Source organism: Pelodiscus sinensis, chromosome 11 (genome assembly GCF_049634645.1).
Source record: "Pelodiscus sinensis isolate JC-2024 chromosome 11, ASM4963464v1, whole genome shotgun sequence".
NCBI classification, from domain to species: Eukaryota; Metazoa; Chordata; order Testudines; family Trionychidae; genus Pelodiscus; species Pelodiscus sinensis.
In genome coordinates this window covers 39,351,268-39,378,587 of record NC_134721.1, presented here as the reverse complement: position 1 = coordinate 39,378,587, position 27,320 = coordinate 39,351,268, and the positions used below count along the sequence as shown (strand labels likewise).

Here is a 27,320-nt window from a genome sequence, read left to right as displayed (position 1 = left end):
CTTACAAAACAAGGTGACTGGGCACAAAGTAGCAGATAAATTTTAATGTTGATAAATGCAAAGTAAAGCATGTTGGAAAACATCATTCCAACTAAAGTATAAAATAATAGGGATTAAATGAACTATTACCTCTCAAGAGAGATCTTGGAGTCACTATGGATAGTTCTTTGAAAATATCCATTCAATGTGCAGCAGCAGTCAATAAAGCAAACAATATTAGAAATAAATTGAAAAGAGATTGAGAATAAGACAGAAAATATCTTACTGCCACTATATAAATCCATGGTACACCCACATCTTGAATACTGCATGCAGATGTGGTCGACTCATCTCAAAAAAGATATATTGGCATTGGAAACAGTTCAGAAAACTGCAACAAGAATGATTAGGGGTTTGGAATGGCTGCCATATGAGGAGAAATAAATAAAACTGGGACTTTTTATCTTAGGAAAGAGGAGACTGGAAGGTGGGGTATGACAGGGTTCTATAAAATCATGAGTGGTATATAAAGAGTAAGAAAGGAAAAGTTATTTACCTGCTCGAGAGGAATTATAGAAACATCCTGAAATTAGGATGGATGGAGAAGGTCACCATTGAGGAGTTATATAGGAAGATACAGCCAAAAGAGAACCTACTGCAGAAGGTTATACAACGGAAGTCACAGCTATTCAGGTATATCTGCAGAATGAACGAGGAGCAAAAAGTTAAGACTCTGATATTTGGCATAATGGATGATCCAAATAGGAGAGACAGACCCCACAGAGAATGGGTAGATGACATAGTAGATTGGTTCGGAGCTAGTCTAAAGAAACTAAGCCACTCCGCACTGGACAGAGAAAGATGGAAGGAAATAGTGAGGGAGGCATCAGACACCAATAGGTGTTGAGCCCATGGTTGTTGATGATAATGATAACATAAGAACTAGGAGTCACCAAATGAAATTAATAGGTAGCAGATTTAAAACAAAAGGAAATATTCCTTTACACAACAACCAACCAACCTGTGGAACTCCTTGCCAGAGGATGTTGGGAAGACCATAACAAATGGTTAAAAAAGGAACTAAATAAATTCAAGGAGAATAGCTCCATCAATGGTTATTAACCAGGAAGGGTAGGAATGCTGTCCTTAGCCTCTGTTTTTCAGAAGCTGGGAATGGGTCACTTGATGATTACCTGTTCTGTTCATTCCTTCTGGGGCACCTGGCATTGGCCAATGTCAGAAGATAAGATACTAGGCTATATGGACCCTTGGTCTGACCCAGTATGGCCATTCTTATGTTCATTCCATAGGAAGGGAGATGCAGAATACCTGATGGGGATTTTGAAACATATAGCACACTGAAGTAGGGGAGGGACCTCTGAACCTAGAAAAGGTTCAAGTTAATGTTACCCCAAAAATTCCCACTGGAGACCACCCAGGGACACAATAGTATGGGTTTATTGATTGAGGAATTAACACTCCACTATATGGTTAAACTAAAGAGGATAGAGCTGCCACTAGAAGGTTTAAACTAAAAGGGGAACCATCTCTCTCTCTCTCTCCCTCCATCTCCCTCTCTCACCCCTTAATTCATTCACTCACATTCACTGCCCTCAGGCACTCTCACAGGCATATGGGTTGCAGAAGGAGCCAAGGCATATTATATCTGGAGGGTCTGTCTGCTGATGATGGCTGGTCAGGAAAGAAACTGGATGCAGAAAGAGGAGCTTCTGGTGACGAATGTGGATGAGTCACAGGGGTGTACAGAGGCAATAAAAGGAGAGAGTATGTGGCAGAAACCCTTTTTCAACCTCAGAAAAAGGGTTTCTGCCACATACTCTCTCCTTTTATTGCCTCTGTACACCCCTGTGACTCATCCACATTCGTCACCAGGGAACACGCCGAGACTTCCCTTGATCCACAAGAGCAGCAGTCTCCTTATTGGGTCTGATGACTCCTTCACCTGGCTCCACGTGCTCAACCTTGAAGTTTCTAATCCCAAACACACAGTCTCCACTCACACATTCATATCTCATGGAAGAATGCAGTTTAGAGCAAGTTACAAGCAAAGTGGCTGAGTTACAAAGATTACAAAGTTGCAAGGCTCAACAATCACCAAGTTACAGTAATTTTCTTAACTTATAAACCAAAGTTGCTGAGAGTTCAAAGTTTTACAGAGATTACAGAGTTACAAGGTTTAACAAAGATCACAATGAGTTGCAGCGTTTAAAAGGCAATACAGCTGAAAGTAAGGAAGTGACTTAGAAGACAACTGCCTCCCCACCCTCCAGCAATGCAGTCAGAAGGAGGTTTTTGTTAGTCTCTAAGTCATGTGTTGGCAGGATCTTACAGTTCAGTGTATTTCCAGAAAAATCCATGTGTAAAATCAAGTAATAGCTCAGGCAGAGGCTTTTATGCAACAATATGACCACATGAATGAGAGAGCTGTGAGAGAATCCTACAGATCTTATGGTGTCTTTGCAGAAGATTAGAACCAGTACATTGCTTTATGCATCCTCTTATGTCACACACTGATGTATTCAATTACTAAGGAGCTTTCACTACCATTAGCTCCCTCTACATCTTACTTTCCCATTCTGAAAAAACAATATTAAAATAACAATAATCCTATGCTGGAAATTGCACACGTCTCATGGTGGACAATAAAAGTTACAACATGTGCTGTAAACACATGTTTTAGCAAGACATTTCAGTTGCATTTTTCATAGTTTAACTATATTTACAGTATAGTGACAGCTCAATTTTTGAGCATGGTACAGTAATTCGCTGATTTTTTTTTTGCAAAAGATTGAAAATAAAACAATTTTACAACCTATGAATGGGAGTATAAAAATCAGGCATATGTGGTTTTCCATTCTTTTGAAATAATTTTAATGTTAAAACTGTTAACTTATTTCATGTTTTAGTAAGACATGAGGTACTTTACTGAAATTGAAATTTACCACCAAATATTTTATTTTCTACAGAATTAAAGAACTTGGTGACCCTGGAATTAGAAGGCAATAAGCTAAGTGAAGCAAATGTCAGTCCTTTAGCTTTCCATCCTTTGAAAAGCCTGTCTTATTTGCGTCTTGGAAGAAATAAATTTAGAACTGTCCCCCAAGGTCTTCCCACGTCTATTGAGGTAAAAAAAACCAAAAAGTATTTATTTTTCCAGATGTATTTCTTTTCTTCTGTTATATACACTCCCATATCTGTTAAGCAGAGATGATACTTTTAACATCTTGTTTATTTCAAGACATATTGTCATTGGTTGCAAAGTCACTATTGCTAGATATTTACTTTTTTATTTATACAAACTCCACCACAAATGGCCTCCATCTAAATCTCTGGGCACCCTAATATGCATTTAAAATATAAGAAAACATGAGATACAAAGTAAAAGCTGACCTAACTAGCATAACTTCTTCCTTTGAGTCTACCAAATAACATTTAATTTACACCACAACAATTCACCCTTTTGTGGCCTCCCAGCTACTGATCATTCCAACTTTTATGCAGCTCTCAGCTACTTCTTTTCTCCTTCTGCAAATTCCTTGGATTCCAACCTCTATCCAGTATTTCTGCCTATTCCTTTGTTCTCAACTGTACTGGAAAAATATCACAATTACACTAGTTTCCTGAATGTTAAATTAATTTTCTCTTCCTCCTCTACCCTTCTTTCAAAACAGCTTTTAATTGTTCTCTCTCCCAGACTGTTCTGTGCAATTGACCATCTCCTCAAGTAGTCCTTTCTTCCAGCATTCTCCACCCAGGATCTTGACTTTTTTTTTGTAAAGCAAAACTGAAAATATCCAGTAAGAGATTTCTTCCGCTATATCTAGTTCCACCGTCTCTTCCTTCACTCCAGTCTTTTCTTCCACCATTTCTCTATTACTATCTATTACTCATAGTCTGCCCTCTAAGCCCAATCTTTTTCCACTTAAAATTCTAGATGATTAGCATTCAAAGAGCACTCAGGAAGTCATCTAGTTCAACTGCCTGCACAAAGCAAGAACAACCCCAACTAAATCATTCCAGTCAGGGTTTTGTCAAGTCTGGCCATAAAAACCTCTAAGGATCATCTATCTAGGCAATCCATTCTAGTGATTCACTATTCTCCCATGAAGTAGTGTTTCCTAATCTCCAACCTACTGGAACTTGACACCATTGCTTCTTGTTCTCTCATCTGCCATCACTGAGAATAGCCTGGCCCCATCTTCTTTAGAAATCCCCTTCAGATCATTGAAGGCTATTATCAAATCTCTCCCTCCTCCTCCCCCCCCATTCTTCTCTCTCTCTCTCTCTTTTTTTTTTTTTTGTGGGGTAGGGGTGGGGGAAGAGGTGGAAGTAGGGGGAGAGGATTTCCCATTTGGGGAAAACTTGAAAAAAACTGTATCATTCTGATTCAGAACAAAAAGCTTATTTTAAAATAGTGAAATTTCCTGTGACTGGAAATCCTATGTTTTGGCCAACTCAGTTGACATCAACAATTGCCTCATTCTTATAGGAAGTTTGTCATGCCTTTCCTATACAGTACTAAATACATATTTTTATTTTCTCTTAGCAAACCTATCATTTGTGTACTGAAAATATGAATTATGTTGCAATAGTCTAAGCATTCAATACACCCATACACTCATCACTGTCTTTTCAAGTAACTTATGATTTCACAAATGTAAAGTATATTACTTTTTCTTTTCAAAATCAAATCACACAATTACTACTACCGAGACTACTACCTAGATGTGTTCAGGTAATTATTTTGATATCTGGAAAATAGCGGTTTTATATGAGTGGCCAATGATATTTAAAAGGTTATTTTTTTAAATCACAACAGGAAAAATGTAAATAATGTTTTTCAAATGTACTTGTAGGAACTGTATCTGGAAAATAACCAAATTGAAGAAATTTCAGAAATTTGCTTCAACCATACCAGCAATATTAACGTCATTGTGCTGAAACACAACAAGTTAGAAGAAAGTAGGATAGCACCTTTGGCTTGGCTCAATCAAGAGTAAGTAACAATTGTTTTGTTAAGTAGTTCTGCTAGAAAACTCTACTGTGAAAGTAATATTTGTATTATGTAACAAGGTTCCTCTTATCTCAAACAAAATCTAAGATGTTTTAAAAATCCATTGATACCATAACACCCTTATATTAAGAAATTCAGTTACCTTTCCATCAAAAAGATTAAAAAAAATCTACAGTATCACTTTTAAAGTAACATTGTGATATCATAGGTTAGTTCCATTCACAAATCAACCAAATATTTCATTAAATGTTAAGTAGGATGACAGGATTTAAAACAAAGTTCTTTAAATCACTAATTTTAAATCATGATTCAAATCAGCAATCAGGAAACCCTGATATTTTAATAATCTAACTATAATTATGTTTTACATTTTTAGTAGGTTTTTTTAAAGAAGGCTACCTTATATTTATTCAGATTTGCTTTAATTTTTAACTATTCTAGATAATAGTAAATATTGCATTTCTTATTTAATAGTCGATTAATTTTTAATTGTGATTTGTATCCATTTCTGTTTGGTTAGAAGTTAAAATTCAATTAAAATGCAAACCCCATATTTTCCTTTTCTTTTTTAATTAAATGAAACTATATGAAAAGTGAGGGATAAATAAGGTAAAAATATTTACCAAAATGCTTTTTTTACATTTCAAAAGCATAACTGATTTACTAAACAAAGAAATGTTATATGTAGATAATTAAGTAAACTGATTGTTTCTAGTCATCATGTCCTTCAGAATTTTAGAACTAATCAATCACATCCTCCCACACCTAGTTTTGGCTCACAGATTGGAAGAGAAAATCCATCTTTCCTGCTTTTTAAGCGGGTAGGAATCAATTAGTCATTGAACTCAACTAGATGTACAAACTGAAACGAAGAAAGTATTTTCCATCCATCTGTAGAAGGGTCTATCGCATCAGAAGCTGGTTTGTTTTTTAAACAAACTCTAGTTCTAGGAGCTCAGACAGTGACTTTTACCATTTCTGTGATTGAGGGTGTTAAATTGTGGTTATCAAGCTAATTGTGTAGTTGATACAATTTGTAGCACCTACACATTTAGTCATAAGGACCACTCTGCAGAGCAGCAGCAGCAGAGGTAGCTCCAGGAGCCAGCTCAAACAAGGACTCCGGGAGGCACCCACGCAGCAACTTTGCATTTTAAATGTAGTAAGAGCTGCTGGGCTCTTACTACATTTAAAATACAGAGTTGCAGCATCCTGGACTAGCGTGAGGCAGGACTGCTCCATTCGAGTGTACACTGAGTCCTGTAGCCCCTGTTCACATTGGCGCACCCTCTGCTCGTGGTGGCCAGGGAATGGTGACAGAGCAGCCCCAGCCTGGGCTGCCATGAACAGGGGCTGCTTGGTGGCAGCAGCCCCTGTCCGGATAGGGGGCGGGGGCAGCTCCCCCTGGGACTCGTGCAGAGAAGGCGGGGGGAGAGGGAGCAGAGGAAGTGAGTAGTTGATACTTCTATAGACTACTCGCTATCATCCCTATCCTCTATGTGACTTTCTTTAACACTTGGTAGTGAACTTATTGCCCAATATTTTAAAAAATTAATGTAAATTATTTTAATAGCTTATATATGGGTGAAGTAATAACATAAGAACAGTCATATTGGGTCAGACCAAAGGTCAATCTAAGCCCAGTATCCTATCTTCCAACAATTGCCAATACCAGATGCCCCAGAGGGAGTGAATAAAACAGGTAAGCATCATGTGATCCCTCTCCTGTCACCCATTTCCAGTCTCTGACAAACAGAGGCTAGGGACACCATTCCTAATCATCGTAGCTAATAGCCATTGATAGACCTAACCTCCTAGTACTTTTTAGAACCCTGTTAAAGTCCTGGTTTTCACAATATACTCTGATAAGGAGTTCCACAATCTGACTGTTCACTGCATGAAGAAAAACTTCCTTTTGTTTCTTTTAAACCTGCTACCTATTAATTTCATTTGGTGACTCCTAGTTCTTTTATTATGAGAACAAGTAAATAATTTTCCTCATTCACTTTTTTCACACCAGTCATGATTTTATATACCTCTATCATATCCCCCCCTTAGTCTCCTCTTTTCTAAGCTGAAAAGTCCAAGTCTTTTAAATCTCTCTTCATATGGCACTTGTTACGAACCCCTAATCATTTTTGTTGCCCTTTTCTGAACCTTTTTCAATTCCAAGATACCTTTTTTGAGATGAGGTGACCACATCTGTATGCAGTATTCAAGATGTGGGCATACCATGGTTTTATATAGAGGCAATACGATATTTTCTGTCTTACTCTCTATCCCTTTTTAAATGATTTCTAATATTCTGTTTGCCTTTTGACTGCCACTGCACATTGAGTGGCTATTTTCAGAGAACTATCTACAATGATTCCAAGATGTCTCTCGAGTAATTATTGCTAAATTAGTCCCCTCGTATTGTATGTGTGTTTGGGATTTTTTTTTTCAATGTGTATTACTTTACATTTATCAACATTAAATTTCATTTGCCATTTTGGTGCCCAGTCACTTCGTTTGAAGAGATCTTTTTGAAGCTCTTCACAGTCTGCTTTGGTCTTAACTATCTTGAGCAGTTTGGTATCATCTGCAAATTTTGCCACTTCACTGTTATCCCTTTCTCTAAGTTGAATAGGATTGGTCCAAGTATGTACCCATGGGGAACACCAATAGTTACCTCTGTCCATTCTGAAAACTGATCATTTATTTTTACCCTTTGTTTCCTACCTTTTAACCAGTTATCAGTCCATGAGAGGCCTTCCCTCTTATCCCATGACAGCCAACTTTACTTAAGAACCTTTGGCAAGGGACCTTGTCAAAGGCTTTCTGGAAATCTAAGTATACTATATCCATTGAATCCCCCTTGTGCATGTTTGTTGACTTTTATTGGTTCAACATTTCTTAGGGAGACAGAAAATCTTTCCAGCTGCACAAAACACTTTTTCATACATTTAATAGTTAACATTGGTTATCAATTTCAAATTCAATTTTCAATAGTTTTATTTAAAAAATAAACCTGTACTTAATGCGAATAAAAAAATTAAAATTTTAAAAGTCCACATTTTTATCCATGCTGATCTCAAGGTTAAGGATTTTGTTCAGAGGTAAAATGAATTCCACAATCAATCAATCCACATAAAAATGATAAAGAAAAGTTTCCTCTCCTCATCCTTGACAAAGTTTTGTCTGAAGCAGGGCTGCTATTGATGTTTATCTGCATCCCTACCTCACTTTCAAAAAGAAACTGAAATCACAGGAAAAATGAAGAGATTTAACAGACAGGGTCATGACAATTCATAGAGACTTTATCAATAACTGGGTGATATTATTTTTTTGATGAAAAGATACTTAGCTTCAGGTTTGATTCTGCAGCACTTATTCATAAAAAGAATTTCCACTGAAGACAAACTTAAAATCAAACTTTATGTCAGTGTCAATGAGAAACTGAATTAAATGAAGCAAATGGGTGTACTCATGTGTTTAATAGTTATTGGATCAGGCCCATTTTAGTGCCTCCTTTGGCCAATGAGCAACAGTGGTAAAAAATACAAACCATCTGGATAAGAGCTATGCAAAAAGAGCTGTTAAAAGTAAAGAAAAAATTGTGTTTTCTAATATAGCATATTAGTCTATTGCAAATCTATATTGCACTACCTTTTTCTACCTTTTTCTCTGATTTTTTTCAGAAATAATTTTATTTCTGTCCATATGCCATACAATGAATTTCCTTCTATTAAAAAAAACAAACCCTGTCACAAAAAAGATTTTCCTAAACTTAATCAGCTAAGCTTCTTGCCACTAACTGAATGTTATTTTGTGAGGAGTCCATTGTAAACTAAACGGTATAATGTATCATTAATATGTCCCTTTTTTGTTTCCTTTAATTCAGGAATTTGGAATCTATTGATCTTTCTTACAATAAGTTATACCATGTACCCTCCTATCTGCCAAAATCTTTACTTCACCTCATACTTATAGGAAACCAAATTGAAAGAATACCAGGATACGTGTTTGGTCACATGAAGCCAGGGCTGGAATACCTCTACCTTTCTTTTAACAAACTTAAGAACGATGGAATAGATCCACTGTCATTCTATGGAGCTTATCGGTCTTTGAGAGAATTATTTTTGGATCACAATGAATTAAAGTTTGTACCATTTGGAATCACAGATATGAAGGCATTAAGTTTTCTGAGGTTGAACAACAACAAAATACGGTATTTATCAATTCTGCTTTGTTAAATGAAAATATAAAAAGGGATTTAATAAATAAGGCACGATGGTTTAAAATATTATATTAGCTTCCTACTCTACATTTTTCATGAACCATACACTGTAAACCTTTTTAAAAGGTACTGAATCCTGAATTCTCTAGTGCAATATTTTCCAAAACACTATACAAAAAAAAAGTGTGGTTTAAAGCTCCCAATACTGTTTTTAAAAAGTGTACAACTTTGAGATACCTGTATTCTCAAAGTACTTAGCTTATTAAAGATTTGGGATCAAATCCCTAGCTACAGTAGAGGAACGCAGGGGAAAAGGTGGCTCTAAGTCATTCTACTGCTTTTCTGATTCTACGGCTGTCTCGAGGCCCGAATTACTTGCCAACATAACTTGTAGCAGTTTAAGGACTGGTCTAATCTATGCTGTCTCAAGTAGGCTCTTGCCACCAAAGTGCAGCACTTTCCCAGAAAATCTCTTCCCAGGCATACTCCCTATGCAGAAGATACACAGATAATCTCGAAGTATCTACACCAATTTTCTGTCACCTTTCCGGAAGAGCTCTCAAGTGCTCCTTTAGAGCATCTTTTCAGCTGGCTTGCAATGTTGAGCACCGCAGAGCAGCTTCGTGATGGGCCAAGAATCTTGCCCATGTTGTCAAGACAAAAGTTTATCTGATAACTAATGTATTCCGAGAATTTCTTAATAAAAGGTAGCAATGCAAAAAGAAACATTCACACCTTGTTAAAAGTATCATTGGTGATGTAAACTCCTGGTTTGAAATATACCAATCACAAATATCTACTTCACTCAGTGTACATCTATTAATACATTCAGAAACTGAAGGGTTATCTCTACAGTATAGAACTAAAAATAAAAATTAATAACTACTTAACTATTTTTAATTGCTGATCAAGTCCAAATCTTTTTTATAAAAACTTAGTCATCAGCATCTCTAAAATGAACTGTATTGAGCTTACTAATATGCTTTACTAACTAAACCAAAATTGATCTATGATTTCACAGGACAGTCCCTGCAGAACGCATCTGCAGATCTTTTGTCAACCATGATAGTGTTGATGATGACAGTGCCGAGGAGGAGGAGGCTGAAGATTCACATTTGGAACATCTTCATCTTGAAAACAATTATATTAATACAAGAGAGCTCTCACCATATGCATTTTCTTGCATAAGATCCTATTCCAGTGTTGTTCTGAAACCACAGAAGATGAAATAACAAACACCCTTCATTTTTATTACAAAAATATTTTCTTACCTTAAGTATCATTATTTATTCTCCAATTCACAGATTAGCTCATCTCCTAGTTAAAAGATATCTTAGCACTGTTACCATGACAATCAACACTATTATTTTCCTAACTGTGTCAGTTGATATTTTAGTTTACCATCTAATGCAGGGATGGGCAATAATTTTTGTAGTGGGACCACTTCACCAATGTTGATAGTGGTTGCAGGCTGGTCCTGGAAGGGGTGGGTCCTCAGACGGAATAGGAGGTTCTTTCTAGGCACCACATATGCGGGGGAGGAGACTTTGCACGCTCCCCTGTGTGGTGAGGGAGCACGCAACGTCTCCCCTCCTCACCATTCCACCCAACCAATACTTAGAGGGAACTGTCCACTGTTTTGAACACCTGGCAATTCCCTCTGGTACCACATTCCTCCAGCACCACCCCAAGGTCTTGATTGGCCCAGAGACAGGGTGCCGTAAGGCAGGCCACAAGCCAGATTAAATGGCTTGGCAGGCCAGATGCAGCCCATAGGCTGTATCTTGCCCACCCGATTTAAAGACTGCTGGATGAGTTTATGATTTTAAAGGTACATGCACATACAAAAATATGCAGTTTAATAAGTTTTAGAGGGATACTTGTGTCAGTCTGTTTCAGTAAAAAACAAGGAGAACCTTAAAGAATAACAAATTTATTTGGGCATGGGACGGAGCCCATTCAATCATTTTGCTAGTCTTTAAGGAGCCACATGATTCATTGTTTTTGCAATTAAACAAGACATTTTCCAAGTTCTATGAATAGCATCAGAGGGGTAGCCAGGTTAGTCTGTAACAGGAAAATTTTAAACAACAAATAGTCTAGTAGCACTTTAAAGACTAACAAAACATGTAAATTGTATCATGAGCTTTCATGGGCACAACCCACTTCTTCAGATGACAGCATAATATTTTTTATTAATAGCATGTCAGCTAGAAAAAGAGAGGACTAAGGGGAGGATATTATAGAGGTCTATAAAATCATGACAGCTGTGGAGAAAGTAAATAAGGAAGTATTATTTACTCCCTCTCATAACACAAGAACTAGGGTGTTACCAAATGAAATTAATAGGCAGTAAAACAAACAAAAGAAGTATTTCATCCCACAATGCACAGACAACCTACGGAACATCTTCTCAGAGAATGTTGAGAAGGGTAAGATATTAACAGGTTCAAAAAAGAGCTAGATAACTTCATGGAGGATAGGTCCATCCATGGCTACTAGCCAGGATGAGCAGGAATGGTGTCCCCAGCCTCTGTTCGCCAGAAAGTGGGAATGGGCAACAGGGGATGCACTTGATGATTAGTTCATTTCCAGTTCTATTTATTCCCCCTGAAGGACCTGGTATTGGCCAATGTCTGAAGACAGGAGGATACTGGGCTAGACAGACCTGTGGTCTGACCCACTATGGTTATTCTTATGATGTCAGTAGGAAATTATTATAGAAAACTATTCAATAATCTATTGCTCAGCTCCTCTGAGGAATAGTATAAGAAACTGACACGCTGTTTTATCAGACAAATTACTGATCCTGAATGACCTTTTTTTTTTTAATAGATGAAAGAGAAGATAGAACAGGTTAATTCAAAGGTTGCCTCTAAGTTGTAGTTGGCAACACACACAAGAGTTTCAAGTTACATGTGCACATTCAGATTTTTACCCTTTCCTTTTGGGGTAATAATTCTGCAATGAGATCTTGTGATGCAGATGAACATATGCAAATTCACTATGCAAAGTAATATACACAAATATTGAATTCATACTGAAACAGAGTCAAAGATCAAGAGTTTTTTGTTTTTAAACTTAGTATCAATAACTATAATATACTGCATTCATAGTGTGCATAGAGACACGGTGGATTGCTTGGTTTTCTCTAAAATGAAACAAGCACTCAAATATACATAATAGAATCCTGTTAATTTACTTTTCATTCTTCTTATATAATATTAAATGATATATATGATGCATAGAGAAATTTTGCCTGAATGCAAACCAAATGATGTATTGTAAAAAATGGTATAATAGGCCATTGCTTGTAAAAAATGGCATAATATGCAGCCTTTTTGTAATAATTGTTTTGGTAATGTTGCTTGGTTAAGTTTGGTCATACAGGTATGACATACAAAGTAACTTTTTTATATGTTTTCAAATGTTCTACTTTTCAAAGCTTTATTTAATTATTAAAATATTTTGCTTTTCTATGCATTGAATCCTTTATATTTCTCAGTGGCATCTAATACATTTTTGAACAGAATATTGTGTAAATGACAAACTGCATTTTCAGATATTTTCTTTTTTAAATCTAATTTTTTGGGGGAGGAGGACTATATTAAGATCTAGACTTCATAGAAAGTAGAAAGAGAAGGGAAGAATACTTACCTTGTGCAGTAACTGAGGTTCTTCAAGATAGTTGTCACTGTGGGTGCTCTACCTTAGGTGTTTGAATGCTGCTGTGCCCCTCATCAAAGAATTAATACAGCAGTGTCCTTGGTAGGCTGTGCACGTAGGGCAGCCAGAACGTGTCATTTGGAACAGCTAATCAGCATGCACAGCCTACTGTCCTTTCAGTTCCATCTCTGCCCAGAATGAAATGTTCCAAAGCAGAGGGGAGGAAGGGTGGGTGGTGGAAGGCCTGCAGGGACAATCATCTTGAAGAATCTCAGTTACTGCACAAGATAAAAAAACCTTCCCTTCTTTTTCCTTAGGTGCTCCTTAGGTGATTATGAAGCAGTAGGCATGCTTGACAGAGGGAGCTTTGGTAAGTCTGTATTAACTGTAGATAGTACACTGCATCCGAATTGAGTGTTGGAGGCCAAATAGGTCTCTATGGCATAATGCTTAGTGAAAGTATGTGTGGATGCCCAAGTGGAGGCTCTGCAGATGCCATTTATAGGTACAATTTAGAGATGGGCATGCCTTGAGATCCCTCTGAAGAGAAACCCAACAACCTTGGAGACTTCTGGAAGGATCTTATTCTTTCGTATGTAAAGGCAATTGCCTTGTAAACGTCCAAAGTAGGCTACCTCCTGGTTGTTAGCATGAAGTTTTGGAAAGAAGACGGATAAGTATACATATATTCATTACAATGGAAAGACACGGGTACTTTCAGGAGAAACTTGGGATGTGGGCAGAGAACAACCTCATCTTTGTGGAAGATGGTATACGGAGGCTCTGTCACCCACCCTGCACACTGAATAACGGCTACTAGAAAGGCCAATTTCACAGATAAGTGTATAATGAGCAAGTAGCCAGAGGTTCAAACATTTTACCCGTTATTGCCCCTAGTACTAAGTTTAGATCCCAAGCAGGAGTCAGAGCTTTTATTGGTGGGGCAGGGGAGGAAGGGGGTCACAGTATGTATTCTGAAGTCCTATTAGAAAGCTTTTGAGGGTAAGGTGTGCAAACACTGAGTAATCTTCCATGGTAAGGCGGTGCGCTATCATCAAGGCCAGGTGCACTCTTATGGAACTAAGGGAGAGTCCCCTGTTCTTAAGAAATAAAAGAGACTCCAATATTTCAGGAAACTCAACTGATGTGTTAGAGATATGTTGATTGTCGCACCATGGTGGGAATCAATGCCATTTGTATAAATAGGTTCTTCTTGTAGATGGCATATGACAACTGAGGAGGATCTCCTGTACCGGTGTGAAGCATGCTCTTTTGAGTGAGGAGTCATGCCCAGAACTGTAGTGTCTGAACACTGGGGCGACAAAGTGTTATTATACTTGAAAGAATTTCACGGGATTCTTTTCAGAGGCGATAAGGCAAAACACCACATATATCAACAATGTAACATTATTCTGTTATATGCATTTACCCTCCCTGCCACACACCGCCTTACTGTTGCTTGAAGTAACCAGTTTGTTGCTCACATTAACTCACTGACCAGACAAGTTAAAAGCGAGGGGGAAAAGTGGGGGCTTCTCTCGGTCCAGACCGACACTCCGATCTTTAAAAGACAAGATCCGGAGATTCATGCAAGACATCCCATTTTTACAGGGCTTTTCTTCCATTCAGGTCTATACATTTTGTTTCGTCAGCTCTTAATCAATCACCATCAGTTCTGTTTAACATTTGTTTATCTGGAAGTTGTTGTTCTTTGTCATTTGACATCTATATATCGGTGCTTCCTTCCTGGTTTTTTCTCTGTAAAGGGGTGCTTGCTCTTAACTCCAAGGCTATATGTCCTGCACCAGTCTGCCTTATATTGGGCCCAATTGATGGTACCTTGACACCCCTGTGGCTTCCAGATTCTATGACAATTTGGACTCTGAAAGTGCTGTTAAAGTGAAAGTTATCAGAGGAATTGTCCCAGATTGAGGTGTCAGAGAAGGTTTTGGAACAAACTGATGAACTTAACAGTAACAAGTCACCAGGACCAGATTGCATTCACCCAAGAGTTCTGAAAGAACTCAAATGGGAAATTGTGCAACTATTAACTGTGGTTTGTAACCTATCCTTTAAATCAGCTTCTGTACCTAATGACTGGAAGATAGCTAACATGACACCAATATTTAAAAAGGGCTCTAGAGGTGATCCTGGCAATTACAGACCGATAAGTCTGATGTTAATCAGTATAAGGCAAATTAGATGAAAGTATAGTAAAGAATAAAATTGTCAGACACATAGATGAACATTTATTGGGGGAAAGTCAACATGGTTTTTGTAAAGGGAAATCATGCCTTACTAATCTACTAGAGTTCTTTGGCGGGGAAGGGGGGGTCAACAAACATGTAGACAAATCTATTATACTTAGATTTCCTCACCAAAGACACATAAGTAAAATAAGTTGTCATAGAATAAGAGGTAAGGTCCTTTCATGGATTGATAACCAGTCAAAAGGCAGAAAACAAAGGGTAGGAATAAATGGTAAGTTTTCTGAGTGGAGAGAGGTAACTAGTGGAGTCCCTCCAAGGGTCTGTCCTGGGACCAATCCTATTCAACTTATTTATAAATGAGCTAGAGAAACAGGGTAAACAGTGAGGTGGCAAAATTTGCAGATCATACCAAGGTGCTCAAGATAGTTAAGACCAAAGCAGACTGAAGAGCTTCAAAAAGATCTCACCAAACTAACTGATTGGGCAACAAAATGGCATTGATATTGAAACAATGAAATTTAATGTCGATAAATGTAGAGTATTGCACATTGGAAAAAATAATCCCAACTATAAATACAATATGATGGGGACTAATTTAGCTACAACTACTAAAGACAGAGATCTTAGTGTCATTATAGATAGTTCTCTGAAAACATCCACTCAATGTGCGGCAGCAGTCAAAAAAGAAAACAGAATGTTAGGAATCATTAAAAACCTTATAAATCATTTGTACCAAGTAGGATCAAGTCTTGCTCATATCTCATGTGAAAAATTGATTCAGTGATCTCATTCTAGTTCACATAACTAAAAACCATGATGGAATTTCATATGAATAACATTCACTGTTAACAGAAGCTCAATTCAGCAATTCAATAAAGGGCGTGCATAAAATAGTGATTTATGAAAGGACTACATTAATGACACATGAAAAGTATTTACCAGGAAATGGTGCAAGTTTCCTACATATGATTCTTTATGAGTAAAAGACTGGAAAAACACAGATGGGTGTAGTGAGGGCCTTGTCCCATTGTAGATTGGCCCAATGTCAATAGTAAGGATGTTAAATATTGACTAACTGACTAATCAAATAGTTGATGCATTTTGCATCAACTATTCACTATTCAATTAGTTGATAGGGCACCTCTACCTTTGAAGGTGAAAGCGCCGCCTCAAATGCAAAAGCGCCACGTGGAACCCAGGGTCAGCTGGGGACTCCCCTGCTGATCCCGGGCTCTGTGCAGCATTGCCACTTTCAAATGCCGCATGCAGCCTGATGACGAGCTCCCCGCAGTGTTTCGAAGTGGCAGTGCTGCACAGGGCACAGGGTCAGTGGGGGAGTCCCAAGCTGATCCCAGGCTTCACGCAGCGCTGCAGCTTTGAAATGCTTTGAGGAGCCTAATGCTGGGCTCCCTGCAGTGTTTTAAAGTAGCAGCAGTGCACGGAGTCTGGGGTTAGCAATCCCCAGCTGACCCCGGGCTCCATGTGGTGCTGTGCTTTGAAATGCCATGTGCCCCAGGCTGTATGCGGCGTTTCAATGTGGCAGAGCTGAATGGAGCCCAGGGTCTGGCTCCAGGCTTCAAGTGGCATTGCCGCTTTCAGGTACCCCCTACTCTTCCTCCCACTTGCTGTCTCTTTCTGATAGAGACAGCAAGGGTGGAGGAAGCAACTTGTCGACTATCCTAGGGCTGTTGCTACACTTCAAAGGCGAAAGCACCGTGTGGAGCCCAGGGTCAGCTGGGGGAGGGGGGGTCTCCCCCGCTGACCCCGGGCTCTCTGCAGCGCTGCAACTTTGAAATGCTGTGTGTAGCCTGATGCCAGAAGCATTTGCTTATTGGATAGTCAACTAATCCTTCACATCCCTAGTCAATAAGCTAGTACAAATAGAGATGAAAAACCATGGTGGCATGCACAGTTCTGAGGATCAAGGGGAACAAGAACAAGAGAAAGACTGAATCTGTCAGCAGTATCTTTCATGAAGAAATACTCATATATTGGAAAAATACTATAGATATTAGCTCTTTTCTAGCAGAGCTTCTGGTAGAGTACCCTGTTACCTGGAAATTGTGAAACATCAGACCTGTGGTCCTTCAGTTAAGGATGAGAGAGATCAACACTACTGTTGTGCTTCTCTTCAACTTTTGGCTACCAATTTGATTCCATCCTCTCCAGAGATATCTCCCACTGGGATGATATGGCCCACCAATGGTATTAGTTAAACATTTTTTATATCATATTTGCTCATAAATGTAACATTAATGCTATATGTTTAAGCACAAGTTTGCTGGTTTTTCCTGGGAAATATAAAAAGTTAAAATTTCAGAAGTGGCAAAATATGAAATATCTGTTTGAAAAAATCAAACAAAATCAAGCACTGATCATACAGTTGCCTGTCAAATTATTTCACAAAGATGTCTATTCCATTTCCTTTCAACATGTGTTTTACATCCTTGTGACCATTAAGAAACATTACCCTTCTATTACAGCAAGCTAACATTAAATTCAATACTCATTATCCCAAGGGTAAAAGTTGTAATTTTGGTTCCTTTGGCACCATCAAACATTTTGAATAATGGGAAAAAAATCAGAGTATGTGTGAAATAAGACCTCAGGTTCAAAGATGTCAACAACTTCTGCAAGTCTCATAGAATTATAAAATATACTGGAACAAAGTCACTGTCTAGAAAGTGAAGACATCAATCACAGAATTATCATAAATGTATTAAACAGATCCCTTTTTCCACCTACACATTATGTTAAAGTCTCATCAAATGTATTTAGGTATGTTCAACTTTTAATATGTTCTACACAAACTAGATGAATCTTTATTGCATTATTCTAAGTACAATACAGCTTCCAAAGCTAAAATGCCAAGTATGACTACAACTTTGCTTGGTTTTAAGAAACTACTTTTGGATCGCTTCTTCAGTTACCAAAAGTAATATTCAGTGGCAATGTTCTCCCTATATTTATATTCAAACATTGACTGATTTTATATAAATCCAAGCCAAGGGTCCTCTTTGCTACCTATTTTCTTTGTCACTACCATTCTGTCTGTCACTCTGCACAAAGCTTCAGAGTGTAGTTCTGTTAGTCTATAGTTGTAAAAACAACAATCAGTCCCTATAGCATCTTAGATAGTAGCAAATATATTATACATAAGCTTTCATGAACACTGTGTTCAATTTGGATTTTTCTCTAAGATCTCACATCAAGGCAATGTCTAAATCTTACCTACTTTCTCTGTGCAGCATCTCTAAGAGATGGCTTTTCTTATCCATCCACACAGCTAAAATTCTCATCCAAGCTCTTATCATCATCTCATGCTTCAATTTAATTCAATATCCTTCTTTTTGGCTTGACAAACACAATCTTGCCCCTCTCATACCCATTCAGAATGCTACAACAAAATTTTTGACCACATCATCCCTCTCTTTGCATTCCTCCATTGGCTTGCCCCATCTATCTCATCAAACCTCATCAAACATAAGCTTTTTTTATTCACTTGCAGGGTCCTTCACTATTCATCAGCACCTTGCCTATTCACTATTGACATGTTGATTATGTTTCCTTTACCCATTTATTAAATGCTCCAACTACCTTCACACTTTCTCCCATGCCATCTGCAGTTATCTCATTATCCACCATCAAATCTCTCCTCAAAACTCTCCTTTGACGCAATTCCTACAAAAATTGACAATGGTTTGACTGCTGGTTTGTAGAGATTACTGAATATTGTCTCATTGTTTATTTGCACACCCCTGCCAGTGTGTATTTATCTTTAGCTACTTGTCCTGTACCTAGATTATAAACTCTGTGAGGGCAGAGACTAATTTTTTGTTAAGTATCAGAGGGGTGGCCGTGTTAGTCTGAATCTGCAGAAGCGGCACGGAGTCCTGTGGCACCTTATAGACTAACCGAAGTGTTGGAGCATAAGCTTTCGTGGGCAAAGACCCACTTTTTGTTGTGTTTGTAGAGCTCCTAATACAATGGACTCTTGGTCCACAACTAGGACTCCTTAACACTATGGTATACAAATAATAAATAATAATAAAATGAATAAAATCTGTGGTAAACCTAAGCTGTCTCCTCCCTCTCTTTTCTAGGATCAGGATATAATTTTATTACACTGTAGAATATTGAGATCTGATCCAGGAAAAACACGTCCAAGGAAAATGTACCGACACTGAAAAGTTTGTTCTGATATGGATCAAGTTTGTGATCATTTTCTGTTTTTGTGAAAGGAACCCTCAGAGCAATGGACCAGTCATTGAGAGGCTGACTCCAATTTTCACGGTCTTAATCCCTGGCTTTGAGCACTCCACCATGTCTGAGGATTATAGCCTTCTTAAGAGATCACGGCTAGAAGGAAAATCTGTCTTTGAGATAGTCCAGGTCAAACCTCTACCGTTTAGAGAGTTTCCCAATCAGTCACTCCTCTTTTAACATAAAGACTTTAAAATAGTGCAACAGATATACTATCATTTACATAACGATGGTATATGAAACTAAATCTTCATTACATTTTAAGAAGGCAAATACCACAGAAAGACTGCTGCATGCCCACCACTTATATATAGCAGAGCATGAGTGGGTGTATGATAGACTGATGTAAGGCCAGGAAGGAGGGGGGGCACCCTTCGGAGGGGGGACACCCTCACAGTCCCTCAGAGAAATAGGATGGATAGGGCATTCTCTTTCATGAAAATCCATTGATTTGATAGGCATTACAGCAAAAAGTAGTCAATTCTGTGGCTCACAAAGAAATTACATGTCAATAAAAGAGATAGTTATTTAGTTTTTTAAAAAAGTAAACAAAACTTCCACACTTGCTGGTTCCTTTTATCTTGAGTAAGATTTGGCATAGATCTAACATTATAATAAGATATCATTGCTAGCAACCCAAATGGAAATTATCCCTAAAGTAATATGGGCCTTTAGCTTTCAAGAACCAAAGAGTAACCTTTGGTTACTATCAAATAGTTTATATAAAGCAACTGGGAATTTTATTTTGCAGACTATATGCACATTTAATATGCAATCCTGAATTTATGCTTCAAGTTATATGAATGTTGCTAATTGAATGGTTAAAGTAACACATATTGCCAGTGACCAAAATACAGAAACCAAAAATGTAAAATACTGACAATAAAAAGTCTATTAAAATAATATACACAGATCTTCAAAAATCTATTTTAGCTTTATTACATGTACATAGTCCATTAAATCTAGAAGTTTTTCTATATTCAAGCTTATAAACATGCTTAAATACAGTAGGAGATCGAACCTAGAATCCCCTGGATCTAAAATAATGTGTTACCTGAACTAAAACACTCATGTGTTAAAGCTACAGTAGACACAACCATTATTTTTTAAGATGAAGAAAGATTTATTTGGAATAGATAGAGCACCTGACCATATTTTCCAGGTCTATCAGTCTCCTTTGTATGAAAAGCCAGAGTTTCAAGTAAATTATACTATTATACATGTGACTATCTACTTAATTTTGCAAATTTGAGCTATCGGAATTAAATTACTAGATTTGATTCCTTCTGTTTGCACTGATTCATTCTTTCCTCTTAAGACTGTGGTAAAAAGAATGGCTACGTCTAGACTGGCATGATTTTCCGGAAATGCTTTTAACGGAAAAGATTTCCATTAAAAGCATTTTTGGAACAGAGCGTCTAGATTGGCAGGATGCTTTTCCACAAAAGCACGTCCGTTCCAATCTAGACACGCTTTTCCACAAAAAAGCCCTGATCGCCATTTTCGCGACGGGGCTTTTTTGCAGAAAACAAATCTGAGCTGTCTACACTGGCCCTTTTGCGCAAAAGCTTTGCGCAAAAGGGACTTTTGCCTGAACGGGAGGGGCTGTGTCTAGACCGGCAAGTTTTTCCGCAAAATCATGTGATTTTGAGGAAAAACTTGCCAGATGTCTACACTGGCTGCTTGAATTTCCGGAAAAGCACTGACGAGCTCATGTAAGATCGTCAGTGCTTTTCCGGAAAAACTATGCTGCTCCCGTTTTGGCAAAAGTCTTTTTCCGAAAGACTTTTGCGCAAAAGGGCTAGTGTAGACGGCAGAGATTTATTTTCCGCAAAAAAGCCCCGATCATGAAAAAGGCGATCAGGGCTTTTTTGCGGAAAACCGCGTCTAGATTGGCCACGGAAGCTTTTCCGCAAAAAGTGCTTTTGCGTAAAAGCATCCTGCCAATCTAGACGTACTTTTCCGAAAATGCTTTTAACAGAAAACTTTTCCGTTAAAAGCATTTTCGGAAATTCATGCCAGTGTAGACGTAGCCGAGCAGAATAGTATTTCCGCAAGAAGCACTGATTTCTTACAGTAGGAAGTCAGTGCTTTTGCGGAAATTCAAGTGGCCAGTGTAGACAGCTGGCAAGTTTTTCCGGATAAGCGGCTGATTTTCCGGAAAAACTTGCCAGTCTAGACAAAGCCAGTATGTGTTGAGGATCATCAAATGATCTTGTGCTGTATATGGGAAAAAGTAGTAATAATTTGAAAACCTGAATGACTGACTACAGACTGGGGCTGGGAAAGATGCGGCCTGGGAACTGGATCTGGCCCGCCTAACATTTTGATCCAGCCCACAGACTGCATCTGGCTGCTTTCTATTTATGTCCAGCTGCCTGTGCCACTGAATTTGCAGGTGGTGGCTCAGGCAGCAGGATCCTATTTATATGGCTCATGGTTCTTAGTCACAGTGCTACCCTGGCAGGGGCTGGAGCTGCAAGTCCTTTAAATAGTTACAGCAACTCTGGATGGCTGCTAAGCAACACAGTAGCAGTGCCGCTGGGAGCTCTTTGCTATGTGTTTAATTCAAAGCCTCTGGCCCCAGACTGGTTGCATGGGTGAGTCCATCAAGTTAACCAGTCCTTACTGTTGTGGGGCATTCTTAAACATATGCTGATTATGTGTTTGTTTGGCCTATACAGTTGCTAGCCTTCCTTTTAGGATGCACATGTACATGCTTCCATGTGGCCCAAGAGTTGAAAATATTTATGAATCATTGTAGGGATAACATATTAATGTATTGAAAATGATTCCTCCAAATGGAAGTGACTCCCCATAATTTGTTCCCCACAACTTAAAGTGTTTAGATTTATTATTAATTCTTCTTCTTATTATTATTATTGGTTAAGATTGTTAAATGTTTAGATTTATTATTATTATTGCCCCTTTAGAATATAATGTATTAGGTCATGTAACTTAGAACTGTTAAGAATATAATCAAGGGGCTGCTTGAAATTGACATTGCAGAGATACATTGTAACAATGCATTGTCAAGGCACTAACTCTGCTATGGGAGCCAAGCCCTGTAATTGACTAAGGGCATTGTTAGATAATTGACGCCCGTTCAGAGAATGTTTTAAGCAATACCACCCAGAAACTTTTGTAACTACAACTTTTATTATTATACAAAATACTGTATCGGAAACATTAATTAGGGAATGTATGTAAGAGAGAGAGAGAGAGAGAGTGCTTGGACGATGAATGAATGGTTCTGAGAGGTGCCAGCCTGAGAATACAGCAACAAAGGGCTGAAGAAGGCGTCAGGTGCCAGTGCAACCAAAAGGTGTCAATTGGAGAAAACCAAGTACTGGAGGTCCACCCGATGAGATCACTGATGAGCACCTGGCAGCCACCCTGGAGACATCAGCATGATGCAGCAATTTCCATAGACTGGCATAGGAAAAAATTCCTATAAGAACTGGACTAAAAAACTATGGAATCGGAGTCCAAGATTCTGCTGCCAGCCTACCAGGAGCTTCAGATGTGCATCTGATCAGGACTTCGCTCCCCACTACCATCACTTGTGTACAGAATACCTGGCCAGTATTCTGTCACAAGCAACTTCCAGGCTGGTAACTATAACAAATACACAGAACCTGAATGAATGGATGAATGAATGTTTATATGTATATGGGTTAAGTAGTTAAACAACGTTGTTTGCTTCTATCTTTTCTTTATTATTATCTTTACAATAAATGTGGCTTTTTGCCTTATCCCCCTCATAAGATCCTGCTTGCTTTTATTTGGTATAACATCATGACTTGTGGACTATTCTGTACTATGGATATGATTATCTGTATCATGTCAAACCTGTCTTGTGGAAGCAATGCCTTCATCACCTGGGTGTTGAGATGTGTTACAATTTGAATTCTAATTGCTGAATTAGTTCTATTGTTAATTTACTTAGGTTTATTTGTAGTCTAAGGCTTTTGGAAATAGTGTATTACTGGGTGTGTACTTCCAGGAGACAGTCATCCAGCTACAGAAAAATTATGATGTCTTGCTTTCTCAGATATGTTGTGACAACAGTGAGGATCTTGGAGTAGGTGTTGTTGACAGGCCAAAAGATAGAATCTTGACAAACTATACTCCATTAGTGTGCACTGGTATCCCATGTAGACATGACCTTCAATATTGCTAGATTACGTAGGTGTATATGATTGTATTCTCTTTCCATTTATAGTGGAATATTTATAAAAAAATTTGCAAAGTGGGAAACTTAGGAAGTATGGAGAATGAACAGACCTCTGTATCTGGTCTCTTTAAGTTACGGTTAGAATTGTTGAAAATTTGCACGGCCACTACCCATCCTGTATCTTCTGTAGCAGTTATAATACAAATATATGCATGCACATAGTACCTTTAACTAAAGGTTGTCAAACCTCTTTTAAAAGACAGATAGCCCAACTATGAAATGTGGCTAAAATACATTGCCTAAACCCACACTGGATATCAGTGGGAACCTAGGTCTCTGGACTTCCACTCCATCTGTAATCAGTAGACCATACACTGCAAAATCATCATGTTTCATTAACACTTTAAAGAAGAAAACTTTTTACTTCTGGTTGTTAACAGTATTTCTGAAAATCACGTGGACACATGTTACTGCACACTAAGTTTAAGCTTACGTACATGATCTAACTCAATACAAATGCATATTTTAGAATACTAATCATACACATTTAGTTTCAACATGTTGATAATTAAAGGTAGAGATGAAAGGCTTGAGGCTGTAAAGCAGGATCACATTTATTCTTTAAGATATTTTAATTTATAAGTCAGATGCTAAAAACTTCTCTGAAAAAAGTACATTAACACATACATATAGTGTTGACGCAATACATTTATGTTTGTTATGTACATAAAATTAAACAAGCATAATTACTTTGCACATATACATGGAGAGAAGAATCAAGATAAATCACAGAAGTGGAATAAACTTTCCATAATCTGGTAGTGCAACTAGTTTGGTAGAACGTGAGAGAGCCCAGAACCAAAACATGACTGCATTCAATATGTACTGACATGTCAGTAAAAAAGGAATATATCATGGTATTAAAATGCCATGGTTAATCTCCAAAAGAGAATGTGTACAGTCAAAGTTGTATTAATCATTTTTGTGTAAATCAACTCTATAAGCAATAGACATTAAGAAAAATGTATGTTGTCTTCTATTAAGACTTGCAAACAAGTTTTGGGAAAAAAACAAAATTGAAACATACTGGAAGGTTTTAACAACATGACAACCTTTTCCTAATTATATATCTCCAGTAACTAAATATGGTCACTCTCAAAGGAAATATGGTCATCATAGCCACATTCTACAGCACTGATGTTATTTTTATTATAAAACAAATAAATGTGTCCAACAAGGTTTCTATATCAGTCCTACAGTTATGTAATTACTCAACACTGGAAAGCTGGCTTCTGATTGCATTATGTACTGGTCTTGATTTGTGCTTCATCAATCATATGTTAATCTATTTATAAAAGTAGAATTTGTTTTTCAGAATATACCAATTTTATATAAATAGCCTGCTATCTCATTAACTGAAAATAATAAAATAAGTTAATAGTTTAAGAAAAAGCCAACCAACAGTCTAATGGTCTGATAACCTCACTTGAAATTACAAATATGGACTACAACTTGACACAGTATTAAAAAAAAATCATCCTTGCTAAAAAACTCCTAGGAGCCAGTTCCTCCAGTCTACCCTAATGATCTCTTACATGTAACAATGTCACACAGTTATAATGACTGTTTCAGATGTACTATTTTTTCACATCTTTAGTTTTACACTATAATATTTAAAAAAATCCTTGTTCATAAAATAGATGTTCAGCAATATAATGAATTTTGATGACTGGAAACAATGTATTTTAATTATTACAGTAACAGAGTACAACAAAATCACTTTGCACATCAAGATGTCAAAAGGTAATTAACATTTTCTTTACAGTTGTTAAATGAAAACTATGGTTCAGCAAATCAACTTTCTCTACAATTAACATTAGTATTTAGAACTTCAGAGTTGTCAGGCAGAATATGAAACACATGAGTCAACATTTTAAAATTGTAGTACTGACTGAGAAGGGTAAGTGAATGGAAAAATGCCCACTGGAAGTGAGGTTGCTTTCTTCAATGCATAAAAGTAAAGATTAAGGAAACTGCAGGTAATTGAATTCAGATGTTAACAAGCTAATAGAAAACCAGCATTTAACTTAAATTTGTTTAAATAGAGAAACTAAAATTTGTAAATAGCAGGGAGATTAGTTCATCATGAAAAGCAAGACTGTTTACTTATTGTGTCTGAAACTTACTGTGCAAGGGATCAATTATATCTACAAAGTCCTTTTGAAACCACTGAACCATTCCAGTCAACTGCTTTTACTACTCAACTGCTAAGTGAGTGATTCTGCTTTCAGCAGATATCAGAAATATTCTTAGGCAAGTTGCTAAGAGATCTGTTGCTGAAAACTGTAGCTGTAACCTAAAAATCAAGAGGTACATTGAACATTATCAAGAAAATAAATTCCTAATATCAACCCATACATTTGCCTGTTCAAGCTTGCATTCAAAACATTTATGATATTCCACAGTGCTAGCTCATTACATGTCTTGTAAAACAAATCACAGAGTAGAGACAGTAACTTTCCTTTACAATTCTGCAGATATACTGTAAAAGGTTTTGCAAATTTTTGAATGAACATGATTAAATTCTGAAAGCCTAATTTCCAATACTGTGATTCCTCAAACTCCTTTTTTTATGACAATCAACTATTGCATTAAAAATAGAAAATCTGAGGTTCAGAATTTGGCAGTCAGCTGACTGAGAATGTAATTGTAAAATATTTTATTTGAGAATGTAAGTCTCTTCATAATTTAAAATTATTACAACTAGAACCACCCTGCCCAAAGAAGCAAAAAGATGCAATTATATCATCCTATCCAAACTACTACCTCCACAATGTTTTCTTTTACTATTAAAGGGCCAAGATCGACTTTATTACAGCAATTTTACTAAAATTTGTTCAAGTAAAAAACACTTTTAAAAACATGGGCAACATATTTTCTTAGGAAATTTATCCTAATGCTGTTAGCATTTTAAAATCTAGAACTACATATATGTGAATTGTTAAAAGCAATATCTCTGAACTTTTGGTGTGGGAATTTGACTGTTAATGAAAGGTAATTTCACTATTTGGGGAACACAGATCCATAAAAGTTTGTATTACTCATCTCTGATTCTTTTCCTCCTTAAAATACTACTCATGTTAGTGTCATATCACTTTATACAGGCAATCTGTCACTATATTGGCACAGATGCTATAGTATGAATAGCATTAATCATTTCTATTTTTCAGAGGTCTAGCTTAAATTTATACTTCCAATCATGATTATAAAATATTGTATTGCTGGACTAATGTTAACATATGCCAATTCCCACAATGAGCATTCATTCCAGTGTTTTCATAATAATCATCATCCAGGAAACTTGCTAAAAAATTACTGTTTTAAACCAAGCACTGTTCCTCATATATAACAACACTGTAGGCTTTTTACACAGAAAGTCTGCTGTATACTTGGCCTGTTGCTAAGTATTTACTGCAAAATATCCTTTTATGTAGTTGTACATAAATAAGGTAGGAGCTATATTTATTTCAGAACACTAGTCTTTCAACCAATTTGATAATTTGCTGATCATCATTACTATTTATTCTATGAATGGATGTGTGTTCACATTTTGGTAAATGCCACACATTATAAGGAATGATGTACTGAAAATTTATTTTAAAAAAGTTAGTTCTCATATCTGAAATAGATTTGAATGGACGTCTATGCACTTCCAATGGCCAGCTGCCATCCATTATTACATTTCAGATTTTACCAAGACTTCTACCCAAC

The 27,320-nt window shown here is 37.2% G+C and overlaps 2 protein-coding genes across 6 annotated transcripts in view; one reads left to right on the top strand and one right to left on the bottom strand.

The window, feature by feature from the left end:
• The window catches only part of ECM2 (extracellular matrix protein 2), a 42,914-nt gene extending 30,202 nt beyond the window's left edge, over nt 1-12,712 (top strand). For all 3 annotated transcript variants that reach the window (XM_075939710.1, XM_075939709.1, XM_006127554.4), the window contains exons 7-10: nt 2,967-3,124; nt 4,857-4,996; nt 8,898-9,224; nt 10,255-12,712. In XM_075939710.1, the coding sequence (XP_075795825.1) occupies nt 2,967-3,124; nt 4,857-4,996; nt 8,898-9,224; nt 10,255-10,465 (836 nt within the window). In that variant the 3' untranslated portion in view covers nt 10,466-12,712. The remainder of the gene's footprint in view (nt 1-2,966; nt 3,125-4,856; nt 4,997-8,897; nt 9,225-10,254) is intronic.
• The window catches only part of CENPP (centromere protein P), a 296,833-nt gene that overhangs the window by 81,328 nt on the left and 188,185 nt on the right, over nt 1-27,320 (bottom strand). The gene's annotated exons all lie outside the window — the stretch shown is intronic.